The sequence below is a fragment of the Grampus griseus genome (assembly GCF_964374135.1).
Source record: "Grampus griseus genome assembly, chromosome: 9".
NCBI lineage: Eukaryota > Metazoa > Chordata > Mammalia > Artiodactyla > Delphinidae > Grampus > Grampus griseus.
In genome coordinates, this window is record NC_139003.1 from 32,947,991 (window position 1) to 32,973,618 (window position 25,628).

The 25,628-nt window shown below is 41.2% G+C and overlaps 1 protein-coding gene across 3 annotated transcripts in view; it reads right to left on the reverse strand.

Annotated features, from left to right (window-relative positions):
• The window catches only part of CAV1 (caveolin 1), a 33,581-nt gene extending 8,181 nt beyond the window's left edge, over positions 1–25,400 (reverse strand). Inside the window, exons 1-2 of one of the 3 annotated variants that reach the window (XM_082661655.1) lie at positions 25,301–25,400; positions 23,748–23,912 (exon numbers count right to left, since the gene is read on the reverse strand). In XM_082661655.1, coding sequence (XP_082517781.1) covers positions 23,748–23,912; positions 25,301–25,330 — 195 coding nt within the window. In that variant the 5' untranslated portion in view covers positions 25,331–25,400. The other 2 variants (XM_082661656.1, XM_082661657.1) reach the window with 2 other exon arrangements.
• Between the last annotated feature and the right edge of the window lie 228 nt (positions 25,401–25,628).

Consider the following 25,628-nt stretch of genomic DNA (forward strand, 5'->3'; position numbering starts at 1 on the left):
CTAGACTTCTCCTTATGCTCTTATTTTTAAGCCACAGCTCTTCAGATTTTCTATTACCTATAGCAGAGAGCATTCTTAAGTGATATAGTAACTAACACTCTTTCCTATTGGTTGGCATAGTAGGTGTACAGCTCCTCATATAGAAACCTGAATTCAATTAATAACCTCAAAATATCTTTTCAACACTACTAGACTCTACCCCCAGAATGTACTCCTTAACCTGTATCAGAAGGGTTTGTTTTACATTAACATTTAGTTTTAGCAAAGTGTAAATAGGATGATAAATTGACTATGAAAAAGCAAATTCATGTATTCTGTGATAGCATCTAAGATGACTCCCAGTGATCCCCCCCTCCCCCATGTCTTGGTATTCATGCTTTGTGTAACACCCTCCCCTTTAGTGTGGGCTGGATTTATTGATTTGCTTCTAAATAGTAAAATGTGGCAAAAGTGATGGGGTGGTCACTTCCAAGATTAGGTTACAAAAGACCATGGCATCATCTTGCTTCCTTTCTTGCTCTCTTGCTTGCTTGCTCTGCTGGAAGCCAGCTGCCATGTTGTGAGCGGCCCTATGGAGAGGTCTGTGTGGAAGTTAACTGAGGGAGAACTCTAGCCAACAGCCACTGAAAAACTGAGTCCTCAATCCAGCAGCCTGGGAGGAACTGAATCCTCCCATTGGCCATGCGAGTGAGCTTGGAAATGGGTCTTCTCCTAGTCGGGCTTTGAGATGACTCCAGCCCTGTCCCCTGGACTGCAGCCTGTGAGAGGCCCTGAACCAGAACTACTCGGCTAAGTCACACTTGGATTTCTGACACACTGTTAGATGGTAAATATTTGTTGTTCTAAGCTACTAAATTTGGGGGTCATTTGTTATGCAGCTAGAGATGACTAAAACAAACCATCTTTATTTTGATGATCATGTTTTATTTTCTATTACATTGCTCTTTCTTCTGTTAGATAATTTAATTTTTAAGCTTATAGAAAAATGTATATAATGAATGTACATAAATATCCTGGAATTTGGTCCTGGAGCAAAGTCTAGAAATATATGAGAAGGAAATGCAGCATTTTCAACTTTCTACAATTCATATCAAACTGAATATTAAAAAAGTTTTAGGCAATTGATAGTGCTATCAGCGCATATCCATAAAGTGCTTGGCTTTCTACCCAGATATGCACCAAGGACTAAGAGCCAGCTCCACCTGGAAGACGTGTCACTGAATCTTGACTTCTGAATATAATGTCTTGAATGCACCAGCACAGGGGTAGTGTTGCAAAAGAATCAACTGGAGGGAGGATGCTTGTTAAAATGCAGATGCTCAGGCCCATTTCAGACTCAGATCACACTCTCTGGGTTGGGGCCTGGGGAATCTTATGCAAATGATTCTTAGCGAATGACACATCCATTTGGATTTAGTGACAACTTCTTTTTGTTGCCGATACTCTTTCCCCTCCATGCCTGGAAGCCCTAGTCTGCTTCCTGCTTCTTTCTGGAAACTCCTCATGTGCTGGCTGGCATTTGGAAGTTGATGGATAATGAATGAATGGAAATTCTCTTGAAAAGCTATTCCTAATTTAAACCTATAAATATTTATTATTGGACAAGGATGAATGACTACTATTTATTATGAAAAACACAAAAACTGGCAATAGAAATCCTGATTTATTTTTCATGACTCTAAACCCAGTATAAACAAATGCATGTTTTAAAAATCAAATACGTACTTCTAAAATCCTAACACATGAACCAAACCCACACATACAGAAGGAGGGTTAAGACTAATTTCAAACTCCCCTCAGTGTTCTCTCACATATTTCCAACATGTTGAACAGCCTTTGAAGTCAGTGGAATAAATGTTGTCCATGAGTGTGTGGGTGTAGAGAGGGCTGAGAACCAGCACAATTAAATGTTACCAGAACACAGGAACTTTGCTCTAATGCCTATGTGTTTTCTCAGGGGCAAAGGCAAAATACCCATTTGTTTACTGGGCTGAACTAGCACCACTGTAGGAAAAAAGCTGCAGTGTTCTTGCAGCCCCGATTGAAAAGAGGAGGCCTGGACTGTATCCTTAATGCTTATGATTGCTTGGATTTCCAGAGGATCCACACATGGTCCTAGGAAAAATGTAAACCTGGGGTGGGAACATTGAAGTGTTCTTGGGCTGCTTTGGGGTAGCAGGTGCTAGGCAACTTCACCTTGTGGGAGAGCACAGGATTGCCTGAAGGGAGAGGGCTGCATTACTAACCAGGGTTTCAAGCTGAAAGAGGACAGAAAGGTGGGTATATACCTACCTCTGAGTGAGAGAAGAGGGCTGGGTGTAGAAAGAGGGGTGCAGAGGGGACCTGCAGTCCCTGGCCTGGGCCTCTAGCTGGGACCCTTGAGTGTCTCTGTTTGGACTGACCTCCCTGTTGTTGCTTCTCAGACATTACAGAGACCTCAGAATAATGATATTTTATACATATAGTGTCCTATTTCACTCATCTGCTTCTCTTCACAAACTTGTGAAGTTCTAGGTTATCTTCATAACAAGAAAGGAAAATAGTCTTTTATTTCCCCAATAAGGAAAGGTCACTTAACTAATAAATGAATGGACCAAACCAGGACCTAGGGTAGGTCTGTATCTGTTGTACCCATCTTGGTATCCTCCACAATTCCTAGTAGTACTATGCACACATTAATTAGCAAATATTCCTTCAATATGTATAATATTTTAAAGGAGCTATAAATGTCCATTGAAAGAATGTAGGCATACATTAACTATCATATTATCTACTATGAATTCTTTTCCAATTTCACAAGTGCACTTTTATTTATCGATATTTTTGGTATCCCATTTTATTAAAAGAGATGTTCTTTTCCCCATAGCTCTATAATACCACGATCTGATCAAAATGAAGTGTAGGGTTGGTTATCATTTAAGTTACTTAAACGGCATGGAAAGCCTACAGAGGAGGGGGCAATTCAAACTCAGAAGTCTTCAGCTTTAAGGAAGAATGATTTAGAAAATATTGGTTAAAGCATGTTGTTGCTTTGTTGGGTTTTGCCTCAATGATCTGAATAACTACAGTTGTGTAGATCTGGCCCCAAAGCAGGGGGCACGCACTGGAGTATGTTGAGGAGTGGAAGCAGGGGTAGAAGCAGAAGTAGCAGCCCAGCTCTTCGGGGAATCAGTAGAGCACACCAGTGGGGAAGAGATAGAGTGAGGAGAGTGAATTTGTTCTTTGGTGTCTCTAGTCTCCACTTTTCCTCATGTTTTCGTGTGTGTGTGTGTGTGTGTGTGTGTGTGTGTGTGTGTGTGTGTGTGTGTTTCCCCAGTGCAGGAGGCCTACATTGTAATTTGTACTTTAGAATGAATTTAGGTGACTATGTTCTTTTTCCTGGCAGGGGTATAGGGGGATGCACAGAGCAAGGCAGAGCATCATCTCCAATTGTCCTTTATTGTGTCATTAATGGACTTAGGGCATGAGTGTGGCGGATATATTCTGAGGCAGGAGAGTTGTACAGAGGTTTTGGAAAAGCAATGACATACATTATAGAGTACTATATGCCTCAATTGGTTCATCACATCCTGTATGTGAGGACCTTCAAGGCAGGTGTTATTTTCCCCATTTTACAGACAAGGAACCTGAGTCTCAGGGAGGTTGTAATCAGTGACTGAACCAAACGCAGGACTTAGGTCTCTTGGATCCTCCATCACACAACTCTCTTTAACCCCACACCAGTCCTTATTCTGCTTATGAAGCCCTGCTCAATCAGAATCACGTAGGAATTTCTGAATCCACGTGCTCTGGTTGCTCCCCCTTGCCTGCAACCATACTTCCCATCCAAACTAACAGATAATGCTGCCCTGACTTAGCATAACCATTTCTACCAGGACAGGGCATGTGAATCCAAGCCAGAGGATGTGGCTGGCCTCCTTCTGCTGTCAAACCTCCATGCTCAGCATTACCCTCACTCTCTAGCAACCAAGCTCTTCTCTGGTCAGGACCCCCTGAGTCATTGACCATTGGTTACGAGGGTCCCCATTGCCTTGTCACCTCTCTGTGGCTTTTTCTGGTTTACCATAACATTGTACCTTTCCCTATTCCATTCCTGTAGGGCCAGTGGTTCTCAAACATTAGTCCACTCATTTCTTTGTTAAAATGCAGATTTCTGGGCACTGAGATTCTGAGTCGGTTGTGTCTGAGAGTAGGGTCCTGGTGTCTGTACCTCCTCCCTCATTTTGATGCAAGTGGTTATAGGTAAGACACTTCGAGAAAGAAAAAAAAAACTGTCTTAGGCTGTCTTAGCTCTCTGCTAGGTGAGAGGATCTGAAAAATCTAACACTCAGATCTGAGTGGGCATGATATTAAGTTAGTTACTGTGTTGCTCTCTACTGTTGAAAGGCAATATGGTACCCTGCTTGATAGCATGAGGGCTGCTTTGAATCTCAGCTTTGCTAAGCTACTAAACCTCCCTGTGCCTTAGTTTCTTATCTGTAAATTGTGGGTATAATGGTACATACTTCTTAAGATTATTCTGTGTACTAAATGACTTAACTTATAAAAAATATTTGGGACAGTGCCAGGGGCAATGGTCAATACTACATCAGGAGCTTCTGGCCCAGGCACCCAAACCAGGAGAAGTGGGGAAGTGTCAGGGATTTCAGTAGCAGTGTTGGGAGGATGGAGGAGCTATCTTGGAACAGGAGAACCTCTTGGCATTCCTGAAACCATTTTGTGCAGGTGGGTGCTTATTTTCCATTCTGCCATTAAGCACATAAGAAGGATTAGCTCATCTCTTGCATGTGTGTTAGCCTTCTGGAGTTTATTGTAAACATGAGGCATACAAGCCCTGCGGGAGAAGATGCTCCAGCTGACTGAGTGACTTGATGTGTCTGAAAGTGGCAGCAACACCAAGCAGACAAGACTCTCTTTGCTTTAGATTAATTCCTTTTTGCCTTATTCTTCCTTTCCTTTTGCCTTTCACCTGAAGGCAACCACCAGGTTTTTCCATCTTTTGCTCTTCTTAGGAGGGAGAATAAATGATCCTTGGGTTTGTATTACACTTTGAAAATTTAAGTTAAATTTCCCTGCTCTGATAACAAAAATATACACTCCTAGTTTACATCCTGTTATGCATTGAATTGTGTTCCTCTCAAAAAGATACGATGAAGTCCTAATCCCCAGTACCTCAGAATGTGACCTTATTTGGAGACAGGGTCTTGTAGATATAATTAGGATGAGGTCACACTGGTGTAGAAGTGGGCTCCCCATCTGAGACGGCTGGCATCCTTATAAGTAGATGGTAATGTGAAGACACAAGGAGAAGGCCATATGATTGATTTGAGTTATGCAGCTGTAAGCCAAGGAATGCCAAAGATTGCCAGAAAACCAGAAGCTAGGGAGAGACAAGGATGGATTCCCCTGCAGGTTTCAGAGGGAGCATGGCCCTGCTGACCTTTTGATTTTGGACATCCAGACTGCAGAACCATGAGACTGTAAATTTCTATTGCTTTAAGCCACCTAGTTTGTGATACTTTTTAAGGTATCCCTTGGAAACGAATATACATCCTTCTGAAATTGCTAAAAACTGTCCTTGATGATGAGACGATTTGGGGATTCCAGAGCATTTTCATACCTCCTTGAGTATGCTGTGTACTCTTTCTTCTGGGGATCCCAGTCAGGAACCTAAAACCACATTGGTGTACCTGAGACCAATTGGCCGTCAGCCTTCTTCAGGAATCTGGAACTATCTCTCCTGTCCACATGGCCTCACATTTTCATTATTACAAAAAGCACCTAGTTTCAGGTGGCTTGGTACAAAGCAGGCTACATATCTTTTGATTCCTTTTTTTTTAATCTTCAGGCTTCTGGTATTGATTTGGTGGTACTTGTTGATGTTGAGTGTTACCAAACAAGTGACACGGAACAGTTCACAGTGTAAAAATAGGCCAAGCAAGGGCCAGTGATAGGAGCACTGAGACTAGAGCATTGAACTTGAACAGGGAGGAGCCATACCTTGGGGGCGCTTATGTTTGTCATCCCTGAAGAGAAATAACTGCAGCCCTTCAAAGTGTTGGAAGCTTACTTCTCAAATAGAAAGTCCTGTATTGTTTAATGCATGGAAATCTTATTTTATCCAAACATACAATGATAAGGATTCATCCAGAGGGCTCACTTTCTCACAAAATTCTGTGTTTACACTTGGGAGTTTGTTATTCTTTAAACTTCTGGGCATGTCATGGGAAAAATATGAATGATCACTGCACTAAAGAAAATAAAAGCTCTTTCCATTCCATCAAAGACATAAGAGACGGAAATGTCTTCACTGTTTTCAAGCTACCCATTGGTTCACATAGACATTTGTTTGAACCAGAGCTTTTTAAACACTCTTAACTTTTTTTCAGTTTCTACAACTCACTTCCTGATGGCAGAGGTTGTTTCCTACCATTCACTTAAGTCAACCTAGTGTTACTAATAGTTTTCGTCTTACCTCACTGCTTGAATATTTTTCCCTCCAGTGCTTTAAGTCTGTTTATTAAACAAATAGAAAATTAATGAAATAAATCTCTGTAGGTTTGAACATTGCTTGGCTAGTGAGGAAAAGGATTTACACTAGGGTCCTTGTAAGGTCTAAGCAAGGATAATCACAGCCCATCATGTGGCTCCCAAGACATAGCTCCCAAGATCTACCACAGGGTTACTCCATCTGGGCACTTGTTGGCATTTTGGGCCAGGTAATTCCTTGTTGTTAGGGTGAGGGTGCTGTCCTGGGAACTGTAGGGTGATTCTCAACATCTCTGTCGTCTACCCACCAGATGCCAGTAGCACCTCCTAAATTTTGACAACTAAAAATGTCTCCAGACATTGCCAAGTGTCCCCTGGGAGGGGGAGCAAAAAATAATCCCTGGTTGCAAACTGGTGCTCTAGAAAATCAGAATACAATTTGCTGAGAGAGTACCTGAACTTTAGAAACATTTATAGCCTAGAATGCATGCATATTTATTGCAGGCACTTTTGGTTTACAGTACTGTGGCCTTGTGAGTTCATTCATTCCTTCATTCAGTAGTTATGAAATACTTACTTTTTGAGGATGGAATAAATGAACCAAGCAAACAGAGCCAGGATAGGGTCTATGAGCTGGCTACGGGTGTCACTGAAAAGGGGACAGTGCCAATAAAATAGACATGGCCTCTGGCTGCTCAAGCTTACTTTTAGGGTAATAGAGGAAGTCACTTTCTTGCCCCTCCCCAAATCACTAACCTCTTGAATTTAGACCAGACCATTTTTTTCATCCCGCCTACCCCACACCCCACACTTATTTAATGGTTTGATTTTGTATGTGTGTGAGATTATTTCTGCTACTAGACTGTAAACTCCCTGGAATCTAGTAGATACTAAATTAATATTTGTTGAATAAATTAGTGAATGCTTCCATTTATTAAGTTATATTTCTCTCTTTCTCCTATTTACAAGAGCACAAACACAATAAAATCTCCTTTAGGAAAGAAAGTTCTGAATGTGTTATTATCTGGCCAGGGGCTAGTGATTGCATTTATTGATTGCATTCTATTATTCTAACCCAGTCATAGTAATTTTGGTAAAAGAATGATCAAAAGGTGAGTAATGACAGGGAAGACAGATCTATTCAGTTTTTGTTTATCATGAAATTTGGGTTCATACCTACAGATTTAGGTTTAGATTTAAACCTATAGCTTAGCTTAGGGAGCTGATGAGCTCCCTGAGAATGTTCAGGGGGTCTGTAATTCAAACAACCTCATTTTTACTTTCAGATTCATACAGCTGGGGTGCTAAATGATGGGATTAAAATCACATAGGGTCCTAAATTCTGAACTTTATATGGGTCAGAGAGAAACAGACTCTTTATAGCTGGGTAATGGGAAAATATGATTCAAAGTAATAGTGCTTCCGTCCTGTAGTTCTTAGTCATCTGATCCTATTGCTCACAGTTGGGCTGTTAAAAGAACTTCAGAAATGTGGCCATATATGAACTAGGTGAATTTGATAACTGTCGGCACTCAGAAAATCTGAGCATTTTCTATTTAGCTAGACATTTTTAAGACCATTGCTCTAACTAAAGTTGCAAATAATTATGAGCTTCTTTGTTATGTGAACTAAGAGAAATTGGCTGGTTACAAAAAATAAAAAACAAAAATTACTGAAAGTTTGTAACCAACTTTGGAACTGATTTTCTGATCCATCTTTGAACACAAACAGCCAGTTTGGAGGCAAGGGCAGTAAAAGGAAAGACCGCAGAGTTCTGAGCCCAAATGAGAAGGGGAAATGAACTCCAGCTCTTGATCTTCTTCAGGACCAAATATTTATTTGCAGTATATTTGCATTCAGATGCCATCTGTTGATAGCTCAGTATTTCAAAGATGATTTAGTTAAGTCCCACAGCCTTAATATTAAGAGTAAGAATGACAATTGGTAAAATCTAGGAAGAAGGTAATAAAAATAGTATTGATGAAGGGGGTCCTCCACCGTTATCTCTGCATGGACTTTTATACACGTTTACAGCGTTCCACACTTTTATGAATACTGGTTAACTGGAATCACAGAATTTTAGAAATATAAGTGACTTAGCGATCTTCTAGTTCAACTTATTGATTGTTAGATGAATAAACTGCTGTCCAAAGGGTCCAAGTGACTTTTCCAAGGCCCAAGGTAACACTTGAGGTCAGTGTCCAAGAGAGATCTGGAATTCAGGTTTCATCTGAGGCTCAGTTTCCCCATCTGCTCTGAGGAGTGATTGGCATCAGTAAAGCACTTCTCAGTGAGTTTTCTCTTCTCTGTGCCAGGCCCTGGAGAAGTGTGGGACACCTGCCATCCTTAGGTCCAGTGAAGCTTCCTGTGGCCTCTGCACCATTAGGAGAAAAACCAGTGCATGTTGTCAGCTCCATTCCTAGTATGCCTGAACCATGAACCCAAGTGAAAAAGAGGGATAGGGATGATGTTCTGACACTCTAACCTGCTGATCTTCCTCTTGGGGAGAATAGAAAGAATGAGCAAAGGAAAGGGAAAAACACCAAGACTGAATTACATAAGTGACATGAGATTTATCCCACATACAAAGTCTATCTTTTTTTTGGTAATAGGAATTTGAGTGATAAATATGATATTCTAATAAAAATTCTAAGGACTCTGCAGGATGAGGACCTAGAGAAGTAATAATTTCCCCACTGTAGCCCTTACAGTCCTGAAAGTTTTGTCATGATACACAGTTTTATTATTAAGAAATTCTGCGAGTCGAAACCAGACTCAATTCCAGCTGTACATTAGCATCACCTGGGGAGCTTTCCAAAGAGAAAAGAATACATAGGCCTGGGCCCCATCCTAGACTAATTCAATCAGAATTTCTAGGGATGGAGCGTGTACAACAGTATTTTTAAACGTTCTCCAGATGATTTGTAGCTAGGGTAAAGGACCACTGGTCTAAAGTCACAAAACAGCCACCCTTTGCAGAAGCCACACTCTCTCATGAGTTTAAATCACAATAGGGATTTATACAAGCTGCAAAATTGTGTGACTATGCAATGTGTAGGAGGGATTGGATGGGCAGGCTTGCCATAAAGATAATGTTTCATACTGACCTTTTGGTACATACAATGCATGCATTTTGTAGTATTCTACTTTCAGATGTTTACCACTTGCATTCTCAACCACTGTTAACACAATGCCACATCAACTCCTCTTTGCCCCCAAACAAACCAGGTATCCTGCAGGAATAGAGGAAAGTGTTCATACATATGCTTGTGCTTAATTATGAGACTGTGTCAGTATTCTTATACACCAAATTGTAGCTGTAGAGGTAGAAGGATTTGAGAAGCTACATAGACAAGTAATTTAACACACTACTCTTACAGAACAACCTCTTGTGACACATTCTTGGGATTAACTGCTCTTATTACTTGGAATTTCTTCTCCCATGTAACCTAACTTTTCTTTTTTTTTCAACTAACCCCTTCCTCCTTTTTCCTTGTCCTGAATGGTGATTGTGTCTGAGCAGTATTTTCCTTGTTAAGTCTCATAAGAACCTAGCAGTAACTAAAGGCAGTTGTCATTTTATGTTCACTTTCAACTCTTCTAACAAACTGCCAGACAAAACAGTCCCTCCCCAGCCCTACCTGGGTGTTTCTCTTCATCTTTTATCTCCTTCCTTTTGCTCTTCCCTAGGATCTTCCCAGCATCTCTACCTCCTTATAAGATCAAAACAGATCCTATATTTAATAAGTCTGACCAATAGCAAATAAAGTAGAGAATCTTGTCTGTGACATTTTTGTTTTTTTTGGATTAATTCTCCTTTTGATTCCATTCATTGTGCTTCCTTTAAAATATCATTAAATTATTGAGATGTTTAATGTTCAGACACAATTGATAGACTTAGTTTTGGTCCCCTATTGCTCAAGGGGTGTGGAGCATGATGGATTCATTTAAGGGTGTGTTTACAATAGTGATTCTCACCCAGGAGATCTTGGTCCCTTAGGGGCTGTGGAATTATTACAAAGGGTTTCCATATCCGTTGTGTTTACCAAGCATCTTGATTTTCCACATCACAAGCTCCCACAGAAATGACAACCCTCTCCTGATATTTTCTTATTTTTCATATATTTACCTATTTGTTTCCCGCTTAATAGCTATACGTTTTATTCCTAGTCTTTTAACATTATCTTACTTTGTATTGGTTTTTATCTTATTTTTATGGGCTATTTGTAATTTGCCAAAAATCACTTTGATGTTATTTTTTATATATGTTAATAAGGTCATTGTAATTGGTGTCATTTGTAAGTTGAGAGTCCTCTTTAACTTGTTCATTCCAGTCATTGATAAAGCATTAAATGTGCTACGACTGTGGTCTTGGCTGTATATTAGATATCAGTCACACCTAAAATTCACATTACACATCATCACCCATTTTTAATGGCAACTTTCTAGTCCTACCTATGCTTAACTGAATAATGACCCTGATTTCCTATACTTAGCTTATTGATGAGAAAACTATTTGGGGTCAAATTGACACATCTTACTCTTATCCTTATTATAGTAAATCAACCTCCTATCATGGGAAATGATAGAAAGAAGCATATCTGGAAAAGGAGCTAACATTCATTTCACTTGGCCCAGACATCAATAATGAAACAAATGATGTCTGACCCCTTCTAGAAACATTTAAGTGTTTTGCTTGTTTTTTGTTTTTATTCTTCTGAGAAGAGATCTGAGATCTCTGACAGACCACCTATGAGGTACAAACTTCTATGCTTTTGAAATAGTGGATACCACATCCCAGCTAGTAAAATCTCAGATCTCTGTGTACTTAATATCTAGAAGTAATAAAGCGAAAGAATAGGAAGAAGAGGCTTGGGTTTCTCAAAGCTGTTGTCTCCTTTAGGCTTTGAGAAAGGTTTTAGATTTTTCTTCAGAACTGTCTCCGGACCTAGTCATTTCTCTGATGTTTGCATTTGTCCAAAGGTATATGGGGAGTCTGACAGGGAGTCCTTCTACCCCTCTCTTGGCAAGGGAGCTCTCATGTGGCCTGAGACCCAACTCTCAGCCTTCATACTTCTGGCCCCAGGGGGCAGTGCCAAGCAGCAGCAATGGCATCTTTTGGCATTCTAGGAATCTGCTTGCCCTGCCTGCGAGATACTTAGGAGATTAGCCTTATTCTGCAGGCCCTGGGAAGTCATCCAGGTGCCTCAGCCTGCTTATTGGAAGGCTCAGGAGAGATGTATCTATGTCCTCTTCAAACTGGAGATTAAAACATTCTAAATAATAAATTTATATACATATTAGAGCAGGTTGTCTCTTTACCTTAGTAAACAGAGTGAATGTTTTTGGATTTCTTTCTTAATTATTTGGATATGTTTTTCCTTATAAGGCTTTAAATGTGGCAGCTGCAGAGAAAAGGAGCAAAGGAATACACTCAATGACATAATCCTACTGTCTTTTAGCTCACTGAAGACATTCAATTACTTAAAAAAGAAATTTCAGTTTCTTTTCAGCAGATTCAATTTGGCATCCATTTTCTTTCTTTCTTTTTTTTTTTTTTTTTACTAAAGTACATGCATATTTTTCTTTAATTGGTCTTTTTGCATGTCCACTTTTCCTCTAGACATGAAGTTTTGTTTTGTTTTTTTTTTTAACATTTTTATGGGAGTATAATTGCTTTACAATGGTGTGTTAGTTTCTGCTTTATAACAAAGTGAATCAGTTATGCATATACATATATCCCCATATCTCCTCCCTCTTGCGTCTCCCTCCCTCCCACCTTCCCTATCCCACCCTTCTAGCTGGTCACAAAGCACCGAGCTGATCTCCCTGTGCTATGCGACTGCTTCCCACTAGCTATCTGTTTTACATTTGGTAGTGTATATATGTCCATATATACACTACCACTCTCTCATTTTGTCCCAGCTTACCCTTCCCCCTCCCCGTGTCCTCAAGTCCATTCTCTAGTAGGTCTGCGTCTTTATTCCCATCTTGCCCCTAGGTTCTTCATGGCCATTTTTTGTTTTTAGATTCCATATATATGTGTTAGCATACGGTATTTGTTTTTCTCTTTCTGACTTACTTTGCTCTGTATGACAGACTCTAGGTCCATCCACCTCACTACAAATAACTCAATTTCGTTTATTTTTATGGCTGAGCAATACTCCATTGTATATATGGAGTATATCATATATATACTTCTTTATCATAATAAAGAAGTATATATACTTCTTTATCAATTCATCTGTCGATGGGCACTTAGGTTGCTTCCATGTCCTGGCTATTGTAAACAGAGCTGCAATGAACATTGTGGTACATGACTCTTTTTGAATTACGGTTTTCTCTGAGTATATGTCCAGTAGTTAGATTGCTGGATCATATGGTAATTCTATTTTTAGTTTTTTAAGGAACCTCCATACTGTTCTCCATAGTGGCTGTATCAATTTACGTTCCCACCAACAGTGCAAGAGGGTTCCCTTTTCTCCACACCCTCTCCAGCATTTGTTGTTTGTAGATTTTTTGATGATGTTGGCATCCATTTTCTGACAGCAGACTCCGTGTGGGGCCCTGGGTGGGCACTGGGCAGCCACAGTCCTGGGGCCACCAGGGGCCACTGTTCTGTCTTGAAGGACTTGCATATGATGTGGGAAGAGAAGAGGGGAGAGAGGCATGGGGATAGAGAAGCAGAATGCTTAGAGGGCTTTGATACATGCTAAAATAGAAACAAAAACAGAATGTGGTGGGAGCCAAGAAAAGAGATGACCAGTTCTGATGAGGGCAGTCAGGGAAGGCTGACAGAGGCCCAGATATCTGAGGTGAGCCTTGGTGGATGGCTGTGGTTCTGTCAGGCAGGCTCTGGTGCACAAGGATGCATGGCAGGATCCATGCATAGTGCAGAGTAAGTGCTTCCTAAATATTTGCTGAATGGCCTTTCTAGGGAGCACCCATCTGAGAATGACTCTCATTCCTACCTTTATAACTAGAATAATAGGCTTACCCAAAATATTTTGGTGAACTGGTGGTTATTAACCATTTTAGACAAACAATTTCTCTCCCTACTAAAAAGCCTGACACTTAAGAACAAGTGAGAAAGAGGGCTCTGTTGACCTAACCAAAATAACTGGCAATGAAATCCAATGAATGCAGTTGCATTTCCTTGACACGTTTTGGTATGCCCACTTCCAGCTATATATTATTATTACTAATATAGAAAAAAACAGTGAGCCATGATTGATGGAACATTTTAATTGTTCTTCTGAGAGATTAATGGTACGTTGTAAAAATGCACTGTTCCTTACTTCTGGTATTTGTTTTTGAGAACAAATATGTAGTTATTAGGGAGGAAGTCTCATAGAAACTACTTTCAGGATTAAATAGGCATTTCTCCCACTAGCATAAAACTAGGATTTTTCTCAATTGTTTCCTATTTTTACAATGTATTGCTGTAATGGCACGAATATCTGTAGAAACTGGACAGAAAAATTGAGAACCTTAAATGAAGCTATTAGATGCAAAGTGCCTGTCAGGACCTCTTCATTTTCTCACACCTAGCCCTCCCTGCACATCCAGGCAGGATCAGCTGCAGCCCAGGAGCTGTGGCCAACCTGGGCAGTCAGCGTGCTTTAAAGACTCAGGTAATTCAACACAAGCCAGCATTGCAGCTTGTCTGGTCCTGAGTGTGTGTTCCACTTCTAATCACTGGGACACATCCCCACTTTGTACCCCACTTCTGTCTCTGGGATTTGACCCTCCCTGCCTTGTTGGGAGCTCACCCAGCTTGCATATTTCTTGAGGTGTGTGGGGTTTTATCTTGGTCTTTACGTTGGTCCTTCCTCCTCCTTTCCCAACTCACCTACCAGGATCTAAAGTCTGACCTTAGAACTGTAGGCCTGTCACTCCCAAAACAGACCATGTCTGGAATCCCCCTGCCGAATGCTGCTCAGCCACTCTGAGAACACAGTCATGTCTTTCCTCACTATGGAGACACCACTGTCTGCTTGGATCATGATCTATTACAGAGAGGCACTGGAGCACAGTGGTTAAGAACCCTGGTCCTGGGGTCTAACTGTCTGGGTTCAAATTCTGAGTGTACCATTTCCTACCTATGAAATCCTGAGCAAATGGTCAGGTCTGAATCTGCTTATCTGCCAGATGAATATAACTGAAAATGATAGCACCTCCTCAAAGGGCCGTTGGAGGAGTAAGTAAAATAATCTGTGCCAGCAAGCTAGCCTGTAGAAAGTGCTGGAGGAAGGCTTCCATGTCCCACCTGCACATTTGGCATCCCTTGGTTTGCCCTGTTGCACTGAAGTTAGCCCTTTCTGTTAGCAGATGTCATATCTCATCAGGTCACTTCCTGGCCTAAAAACACCTCTGTGGGTTGCTGTGGCCTACACAGGGACAGGTGCTTTGACTGGGCACAGAAGGTCATGCGGATCTGGCTCCTGCTTGTGTCCCTTGCTCTGGCTACACTGACCTGCCACTGGTGCCCAGAACATGTTAGGTGCCCTCAGGTCTCTGTACCTTTGCTCCTGCTGCTCCCTCTGCTGGCATCCCTTTCCTGCCACACATGCCTGGTGCTCAGCCTTGGAGATTGTTGAGAACTCTCTGCTTTGTGTCCAACTATAGCGCATCCCTAAGTTACAGTGACCTCACTCAGATTTGTTTATATATTTGCTTTCCTGATAAACTCTTCAGGGCAGGAGCTGAGAGTTAATACTCAATCAATGCCTGAACCTGATCGTGTCATCAGACATGACAGCACCGTGCAAAGCAATGGATGTGGGGGGCTCCTGGAGTTGGCACGTGCAAAGCCCAGTCCAGCACAGGGTGGGTGGCAGGGCAGGGAGAAGGGGCCTTGTTGTCCTTTCTTTGTCTTTGCTTCTTTTCCTCCCAGTTTCCTACTTTCTCACTACTTGGGTTCAGAAATCAGAATCTTTCTCAGTTCTTCATTATAAATGAGAAACCGTAATTGTGTTTGATGCCTACATCAGTGAGACGACCCGGTATAATCTCAGGATGCAATTTATCTTTTTACATAGAATCTATCAATGTCCATTTGTATTATAATGTCCTTGCTGGGCTCAAGAAAGGTTTAAATACTGAATGCACCTTTTAAGATTTTCACTTTTAAATTGCTATGAAATAATATATTAAGCACACACATACACTATCAAAACTTATTTAAGCCTTCTCAAAATTAAAAATGCCTGCTTCTTAATTACCTAAATAACTAACAGTGGCTAAAGGGAAGCTCAGTTGTGTCTTTAGGAATATGTACTTCCCCTGCTATGAAATAATGACCAACAAGAGACATCTTCTCAAGGTTTAATAAAGAAAACAAAATGTATTTTATATCTAAAACATCAGCATAGGAGAGGCAGGAAATATGTATTCTGTGCAGGTGTAAATCTGTTCTACCAATTAAATTCCCTTGGTAGTTGCTCAGTACATGGATCATGCAGATTTCCTTTAAGACAAAATTAAAAGCACTTCCCCACTCTAAACAATGGCTCATGTGAAAGCATGCCATTTTATGTTTCCTGGACTAACTGAAAAAAATTAAAACTATTTTAAACATTTTAATCTTTGATTGAGTAGTTGACAAAATATGTGATGGAAGGATGTCAGTTTCATTAACCCTGTGTTGCAGGGAAAGAAACTAAGGTCTGAGGGTAGAGTAGATTGGCACTTAAGAGCAACTCCTCCAAGTTATGGCCAATGAAGGATAGGAGAGAGGTGACACTGGAGACTGGAGAGGAAAGAAAAGCATGACATTCTTAAATGGAAATTTTGCCCATTTTGCTAAAAAAATAGTGCAAGTAGGGACTTCCAATGTATTTCAGGTACAGGAATCAGTGACAGGTCATTGCCAATTCATTCATGACCATATAATTTTTCTTCCAAACTGGGACAATTCTGAGAATGAAAGGGGCATTGTTAATAATTAATTATAATTAATAATTAAAAATAATTAATAGTTATTCAGGATAGCTATTGACCATTATTAACTTGCCTGCATGGGACAACCTAGAACATATGGCCACCCCACCCCTAGGCCACTCTGAGGCTCTAAGCTTGCAGTGGGCTGTAAGCCCAAGTGGCCTCAAGGGATGGAGGACCACTGAGCAAGGCTGACTTGGGAACCCTCTATGGTGTTTCAGAACTCCTTGGCAGAGTTTAAACTGGCCTAACCTTCAAGTGTTCTTCTGGCAGGAGGAACATCTAGAATTACATAGTGTGACTGAACTGTTCTCTTAGGGTAGAACCATTCAAGTGTATATCTTTAAGCCAGCCTTGGGTACAATAATTTCTAAACCTGACTTCACAATCTAGGGAGCTTAGAGGCCCTAGATTAGGCCCCATCCCTAGATACTCTAGTTTAGTAACTATGTAGTGGGCCTAGGCATCTGTATTTTTAAAAATTCCTGTGATGATTCTGATGCTCAGGTGAATATGAGAGCCCTCTTGGGTTTGTAAAGAGGATATGAGGTTTTAAAATGGTTGAAAATTTTAAATTTTCAATAGGATGATTAAAAGTCAAGCAACAATATGGGAAAGGAGAATATTAGAGAAGAACTGAAATATTTTCTATAAGTTAATTATAATTTTTATAGGACCCAAACAGGGGCAAATTGTTTAAAAAATATATGTTCCTTTGGTGTTTTCCTAAATAAAAGTGGTACATTGGACTCTAAAATATATATATATATTACATATTTTATATATATATATATATATAATAAATATATGTTCCTTATTTTCCCCTAGCCTTACTTACTGGCTCAGGAACAATTCGAGGCATTAGAGATGAGGCATGTTTTAAACTATGCCCTAAAGATTTTAAGATTTTACCATACAGTAGAATTTGGTAAAGGAATTTCAGCAAAAGTTTTCAAAGGAAACTGCAATGAAGAGAGACAAGGAAGATAGTCATAAACTCTTTGTGGGCAGTACTCACATCTATCTTTGTTCCATATTGTAGTGCATGGCACATAATAGATATATAGTAATCATTTATTGAAAGGTGAATGGGTTTGGGAGGGGAATGCTATTATATGAGAATGACTCTCATTCTTTTCTTTATAGTTAGAGAAACTGAAGCATGGAAACGTAAAATAGCTTGCTCAAAATATTTTTAAGGCTGGTGTTTATTAGCTTTGATTAGTTAAACAAGTTTGCTTTTTGCTTATGAGCTCCACTCTCAGGGACTGCTGAGGAAGAGAAATCTGTTGCCCTGACATCCTTCCCCCTCCTTCCTTGGTGTCCCACACATATGGGACTAGACACTTTCTAGTTTGGCCCTTAGGTTGAAACCAAAACTGATCTGATTACTATGTGCATGCCTTTTCTTGATTTTTAAAGAAACAGAATTTTGTGTCTATATATTTAAGAATCGTTAACATTCAAGTTTTAAAAAAGAACGTTAACAAAAGTCACAAAAATTTCTTTTCTTGGCACAGTACTCTTTCTACTCTGTCCAGGTGCCTCTGAGCACCTGTGGTTAAGCATATTTCTAGGGGCTAAGGGCTACCTTTTTAGAAAACTTCTTTTAACAAAAGTATAGCATGCAAATCTTTTTCTCCAGGGCCTTAGTGTATAGTAACTTAGATAGTATACATAGGGTCCAGAGAGTGGAAGACGAGTGTGTGTTTCTTGGCCTAAACCATCTTTGTATGAAAATAACAGCCCTACCCTTTTCCCGCTGCAAATCTGGCCAGGAGGATCATGAAAGGGCCCAGGAGCCCATAGCCCAGTGCACACAGCCCTATTCTTCTAGGGATCAGCTCACTCTGGATATTTCATCATAGAGAACAATAACTTACGGTTAAAAGTAGGGCAAACTAAAAAGCAGTTTAATTTAGAATATGAAAGTGTCTGTTATTTTATGAACTTGAGTGGGCAGGATGCATAAGCAGGTGGTTTTTGAAGTTATTGGACTTTCCAGATGCAATAGTTTGCAGCTGCTCTTACTTCAAACCCCTTTAAAAGGTAGCCAGCACTGCTGTCGATTGGAAGAATAACCCACATCATGAACTTTTTCATAATTCAAGAATATTTGCTGTATCTTATCTTAAATTTTAATAAATAATATGAAATTTTATTCAGTTAGAACCAAAGTTGAGCTAATTCTTCAAGTTTTTTGGACAACAATTTGGAGGTGGAGAAAGAAAAAATACTTTCTTTTAATAAGCATTTAAAAGGTATGTCACTGTTGACTGAAATTGAAAGTGTTTCAGATGGTTATGAATGAATAATGTCCCCCATTTTAATATTGTTATTTGCTCAGTGATGTGAGAATAATTTCCCACCACACATGACCATAGTGCTCTTTTACAAGCTGGGGATTCTGAACTCCATGCATATTCTCATGTGTGGCAGAGTATTAGTCACCATCTTGTGAGGCTATCTCCTAAACAAACAAATAAGCAAAACCAATTCCAACAGAAGAGACTATTAACATGGCGCTGAGTGCTTTGGGCCAGCCTGACCTTTTAAATCTTATGCTTTGATTATATCAAGCAAACATGAAATTTAAAATCTCTGTTATATTAATATTAATTACTAGTTGCTCTAGAATGCTTTATAGTTGAAAGGGATCATGGCGGCATTAGGCCGTTATTTTGAAACCCAAACTGATTACCCTGCGCATCCCTTTTCTTGACTGCTAAAGAAAATTTTGTATCTGTGTATATTTAAGAATCATTAATTCAAATTTTAGGAAAGAAAGATACAAATGCGTATTTTTATTTTTAACAAAGATCTCCTCTCAGATGTACTGATTTGTCTCAGAGCTAGGCTCAGAATCATCTCAGCTCATTTCTCCTCTCATGACAATAATCCATGAAAATCACATAATCTTATCTATTCATGCCTTATGTTATATTTCAAAATATCTGTTTTGGACACTAACCATGTGAAAACGTGGATAGAAATTTAAACTTTTTTAACCCTTAAGTTTCTCTTAATGTTAAAAAAAGGAACTGGGAATTGGAGGTTAACCTGGTAACCATTACTTTCTCTTCCAATTCTAAAATTCTGTCATTTTGCACCTATATGGTTTTATTCCCAGTGCCACTGCATATTGTTCTTCTCATTTCATGTCCAGACCATGATGCAATTACATCGTAACTGTTTGCTCCTCATCCAGACTGGCTATCTTTTATTACATCCTGTACCTTAACCAGTCATCTTCCAAAGAGCCCACCTTCATCATGTCATTCTAAGCTTGAAGTCTTCTTGGCTTCCCACTGCTGACATGATAAAGTTCAAACTTATCAGGAGTACTGGATTCAGGATTCTATCATCTGGCCACGATCAGTCGTTTCATCTCTATGACCTACCACTATGCCACATGAACTCTAATTTCAGTCAAAATGGGCTGCTAAACCTTCCAGACTTATGCCCTGTGTGTGACATTCCCATCTCCATGCCTTGTCATTTAGAATTACCTCCTGTACTTTTCTCAGCTATTTGCATTCCATCTGTCGATTATGACCCAACTCACATTGCACCTCCTTCATGCCCTTCTCCACTAAACTATCTATAATGCATCCTTCTCTCACCCTAATGCCCTATCCAAGTAGGGTCTCCCTAACACTTAATATCAGTACCATTCACTTTCAAAAAAACTTTATTGAGGAATAATTGACAAATATAATATTTAAAGTGTACAACATGATGACTTGATATACATCCATATTGTAAATGATTACCAAGATCAAGATAATTAATGATTCACTTTTAAATAAACTTTTTATTATGCAATATTCAATACTACTTACTTTTGATTTATTATAGTATATATTTGGTATATTTCCAAAATGATAATGAGAAACCTTATGATAGAGACTGCATAAAAGCGCATGCCAGTTGAAAAAGAAAGTGAAAATTCAAACCCATATGTGAGAGAGAATAAGTAACACGGATTAATGAAACTTAAAAATCTAGTTATATGTTTCCTGGCAAATAAAAAAAGGACCAATTAGATAGCATTTGGAAGTGACTTACTGTTGTGATATTGTGTGTGTGTGTGTATGTATGTGTGTGTGTATTTTTAATCTGTATGCATCTTGTCTTCACTAACTCTAATCTTTGTGATTTCTAGGACTTATTTTAGGAATTACACTTTGTAGTACGTAGCACAGTGTCTAGTCTAGCATATGATGAGTTTAACAAATTGATTGATGGCTAATGTGATATCAGAATCATAAATTTGAAGTCATTTTCTTTATTAGAAAATCAAAATAGTACATAATAAACATATGAATGAAATGTGAGCATAAGAAAACATAGAAATCTCAGAGGGAGAATGGACAGTCTGAAGGTATGACCATTTTAATTAGAAGAAATTTTAAAAAGCGTTCATAACTTACTCTTTTTTTTCGATAAATGTCTATACAGACATCTCATAATATGGTGTAGCAAACCTTTAGTGAAATAAGAAACCAACTTTATTGGAACTAAATTGTTCAGTCTAATTTATGTCATTATCACTAGTGGAATAGGTGATAATACTCTACCTTCTTGAAGTATAAAATCACAACACATCCATCTTCTGAGTTTTCTTCCCTACCCTAAATAGCTGTTTTATGGGACTAAAAGGATACTGTGCAGATACACTATGCTGCTCCTCACACTGTCCATCAGTGTTTCATTTCATCTCCATCTACAAGTTTCTAAACTTGATATGGGGACATTTTTAATATAGAGAGAATGAACACTCTAGTCCTCTGCTGTCCAATAGTAATTTCCATGAAGGTGGAAGTGTTCTAAATCTGTGCTGTCCACTACAGTAGCTACTAGCCTTAAGTGCTGAGAACTCAAAATGTAGCTAGTGTGACCGAAGACTGTATTTTAAATTGTATTTAATGTTAATTACTTGGAATTTAAATTGAAATAGCCAAAAGTGGTTAGTGACTATAGAATCGGACAGAATTGGCAGCTTTTACAGAGCTGCTTGCTTTTAGAACAGACCTTTTCTTACCTGATTTGGTAACTCTAACAGTAGATTCAGTTGGCCACTGTTTCTTTATTATCATGTGAAGTTTTAAGCTACCATGCATTAAGCGTGAAGCTTTGGGTGTCTTTATTATTTTAAGAAGTCTGTGTAATCAAAAGTAAAATTTAGAGAAATTTATTATTTACTGTCTCGGTAACATGGAGAGGATCATCACTGTTTCTATCATTAGATTTGTGCTTGGATTCAAAGAAAAAAAAATTATAAAATAGGAGTCTCCACTGGGTGTAGGCCCCCTTTCCTGGCCCTACTGGCAGATGTACTCTTTGCGTCTCTCTTTGCAGGGCATTCTCTGAAGGCCTCTTTAAGCAAGACATCTGAGTAAGTGGGCCTACCAAATTCTTCTCGAGGTAGATTTTTTCTGTCTGATTGTCTTGTTTTGCTCACAGTTCTATGAGCAAGTGGGTGGAGTTTGCTTTCTCTAGGCCAGCAGAAGCTTGTTCTAACTCTTCCTTTTAATTTCTTTAATATGAGGATCCCCACACTTGCTCTTTGAAATGCTATTATGTGAACTATTTCCTCTAAGTCTGTTATGCCTTTTTTCCATTTGTGTTGAAGTCTCTTTTCCCACTGGGGCCTTTCTTTCTCAACTTAGTCATGCTATGTGTGGAGACCCACATCTACACTGCTGGCTTCTCTGACTCATCCTGGGAGGTTCACTTGCTTCAGGAATCCCACTCAACGCTGCAGTGGAACAACAGGGAGGCTCTAATGAAGCTAGGCCCTTCTGAAATCTGCATCTTTTCCTGGCACTTTTCCTTCTTGTCCAAAGCTACATGAGAAGGGAAACAAGCAAAAATGCCCTTTCCTCCTTTAAGGCAATGTTTTTAGTAAATAGTTTTTAGCAATTCTAATTTCCAGTTTATAAGCTATTTTTGTTATTGCTGCTGCTTTTAAATATTCCATAATCTGGTTAGTAGAAAAGCCTGCTAAGGCTCCAATTTTCCTTTTTCCTCCACCAGCAAGCCAAGAGAGTCAATTCTGACAGTTACATTTTCCTTCCAGTTGCAGATTAAATTGTTCCCCTTTTTGAAATATATTATTCATAAATGTGAACAGTCTCTGAACTATGGCCCCTCCCATACTGGATAGGAGGCTGCGTGGGCGGAAACTGCTCATCCACCCCATTGGCTGCTCTGGGGGTCTTCACACTTTAATCTTCCAGGCCAGGAATTTCCTTGGTCATCCCCCTTCCTGAAAGAAAACCCTCTGCCAAGGATGGCTCAGGCCTATGATTTCCCAATCAAGATGGGTTTAAGCAACAAATTCCTCTGATGAGATTTCTTCAAAGGGTCAAAGTTGAGTAACGTAATCATAATCAAAAAGTGACCATCCAGTCAGATCTAAGTTTAGCCAATACCCATTCAGTTAACCTATTTTTAATCTCACCAAGCACATCCTTAAAGTATGAAAAGGAACTCCAACCTGAACATCCCATTAGCTCAGGGAAGGCTTACCCAAGCAGTCACTAAAGAGGCAACTTTCCACACCTAACTAGAGGTCTATAGGAGAAATCAAAAGGCACATATTATTTTGGTTGTGTAACTATGCATAGCTGTGTACAACAAGCGCCATGTTTTTCCAGTTAAATACCCTTCATATAAATATTAAATATTTGATTCTATTCTGTATATATATGTGTGTATATATATACATATATATATATATACATACACACACATATATATATATTTCATCTTTAGTCAGAAGTATTTCTACCTACTTTGTTATTTTTAAGAAAATCACTTCAGGTTATCTTAATTTTAGCTGAGGGAACCTGCTCACTTAGTATTCCGGTTGTCACCTTTGGCACAAGACCTTACCAAATGATCTCACTGCTTAATTCTATATACAGTGGAGAGCCACCCTTCACTTAGACTTTCAACCTGAAAACGGAAAAAGGGTGACCTGCAGCGCAAACATCTCACCCTCTCAAGGAGTGTGGGGCTGTCTCTTGCTGAGATCCAGAGGTTCATTTGCCAGGAGAAGGGTGCAGTTAAACGAACTCTTACAAAACTCAAGTTAGCTAAATTCCAGCTGAACTAACCGGCAGGAGTGGGGAGGGGAGATGTGACATTTCTGACAACCGCGGGAGTTCCCGCACATCAAGCCCAGAAAATGGTGAGTGTGTGGCAAAGACAGGGAAAGATACACAGGCTGCTGGCCAGAGGAGAGCTGTCCCAGCCCTCTCAGTGTCTTCTCGGGGCACATCCCTTCCTTGCTGGCCGCCTCACCTTACCTTGACCACGTCGTCGTTGAGATGCTTGGGGTCGCGGTTGACCAGGTCGATCTCCTTGGTGTGCGCGTCGTACACTTGCTTCTCGTTCATCTCTTCTGCCATGGCCTTGTTGTTGGGCTTGTAGATGTTGCCCTGTTCCCGGATGGGAACAGTGTAGAGATGTCCCTGCGGAGGGCGGACGGCCAGGAGGGGGAGGGTGGCACCGGCGGTAGGAAGAAAATTTCAAAAACAAAAACCGGCGATCAGAAAAGTCAGCCTAGTAGCGCGGCAAACCTCGAGGCTCAAAATCGAACTAACCGCTTCGGAAGCGGTGGCTCCGCGCACAGTAAACTCCTTGGAGCCGCAAGCTTTTTAAGAGGATCGAGGAGAGGACACCACACCCCTCGGTACCAGGCAGGGAGCTCCTGCCTCCCCCGCCCGCCACCGCCAGGGGTCAGGGCAGACCCCGCCGTGCGGTCCGCCCCGGCCTCAGCCCTGTGCACGCCCTGCCCGCGGCACCCCGCGGAGACCCCCGCAGGGGAGAAGACCAGACTTCCGACTTTTCTCCAGCCCCTCTCTCCGCCACGCCACCCTCTACCGGAGCTCTTCACCTGTTCCCGTCCCTGGCCTCCATTTCCCTTCTCTCCATAATCCCTTCTAGCTTCATCCTTAAGACCCAGCTGGAACCCCCCGACCCATGGAACATCCTCCGCACCTGTCCGCGTCCCCCACCCTCCCTTTGCAGTCTCTGTACCTGCGCAGCTCCCACCACTCCCCTGGTGCTCACAATCCCGCATCCCCCATCTTTGGGTCGAGCCAAGTGTCAGACCCTCCTAAGCTCTCTAGAACGGTATCTAACCTGCACAACCCCCCGGCCCACCCTCAGGTCACTCCCAGGCTGCCGGCCGGTCGCTGAACGGCGGCTGAGTTTGGGAAAATGAGGTCTCGACACCCAGGCGGAGACCGAGCGCCGAGAGGTGGTTGGAAGGGCGGGGGGGGGGGGGGAGTGGTAGTTAGGGGGAGGGGAGGTCCGCTCCTCTCCAGACACCCCTGCCAGGCGCCGAGATGCAGGAAGAGTTCTTGAGGTGGCCCAAGAGCTTTGGAAAGTGCAAACAAGACGCGCGCTGTCGCCCCGGCCAGCCGGTTCAGGCGCCTTGTTCTTGTCCCCAAGACTGCGAGTGAATGAGCTCCCACCCTCTGCTCTGGCTCTCTGCCTCCCAGAAGACTGGGGCCGGACCGTGGGGGTCCCGCAATAAGGCAGTGCCCCTGAGCCATTCAGAAACGCGCCCTCGGTCTGGCAGACCCAACTTGAGGACCCCGACGACCCCCTTCTCCGCGATCCTCTAGCTTAGGGGCTCCCTTGACCCCCTTCCTAACAGGAAAACATAAAACATTCCTGCCTCCTCTTCACCTCCCCGCCCAGACCCATTCCTCAGCAATGCCAAGGGAGAGGAGTGCTCCGACGTCGAGAGAGGGCTGAGGCAAGCAAAGCAGTCGGAATATTTGGAGTGGGTGATAGCAGAAGCAGCACTTCTTGCGCGCCGCGATACCGGAGCACACCCACCCGAGCCTACCTCTGAGTCTACGTATTTGCCCCCCGACATTCTGGCCCGTGGCTGGATGAAGGCTCTGAGGAGATTTCCCTGGGCTGTGATTTAAGGGAACTGAGAAAGGAAGATCTTGTATTGTATGCGGGTGGGGGGGTGGGGAGGCTCTGGCGGGGGTGGGGGGGGCGGTGGCTGGGAGGGAGCCTCCTGGCTCTCCGCCAAGGGTTTGTTCTGCTCGCGGTTGGCCGGGATGTGTGCTGCGCCGGGTCTAGGCACATCCCCAAGGTTTTGGCAGCAGAGGGCGGGGAGCGCTCGCAAGGAATAAAGAGCAATGAGAAAGTGTTTTCACCGTCTG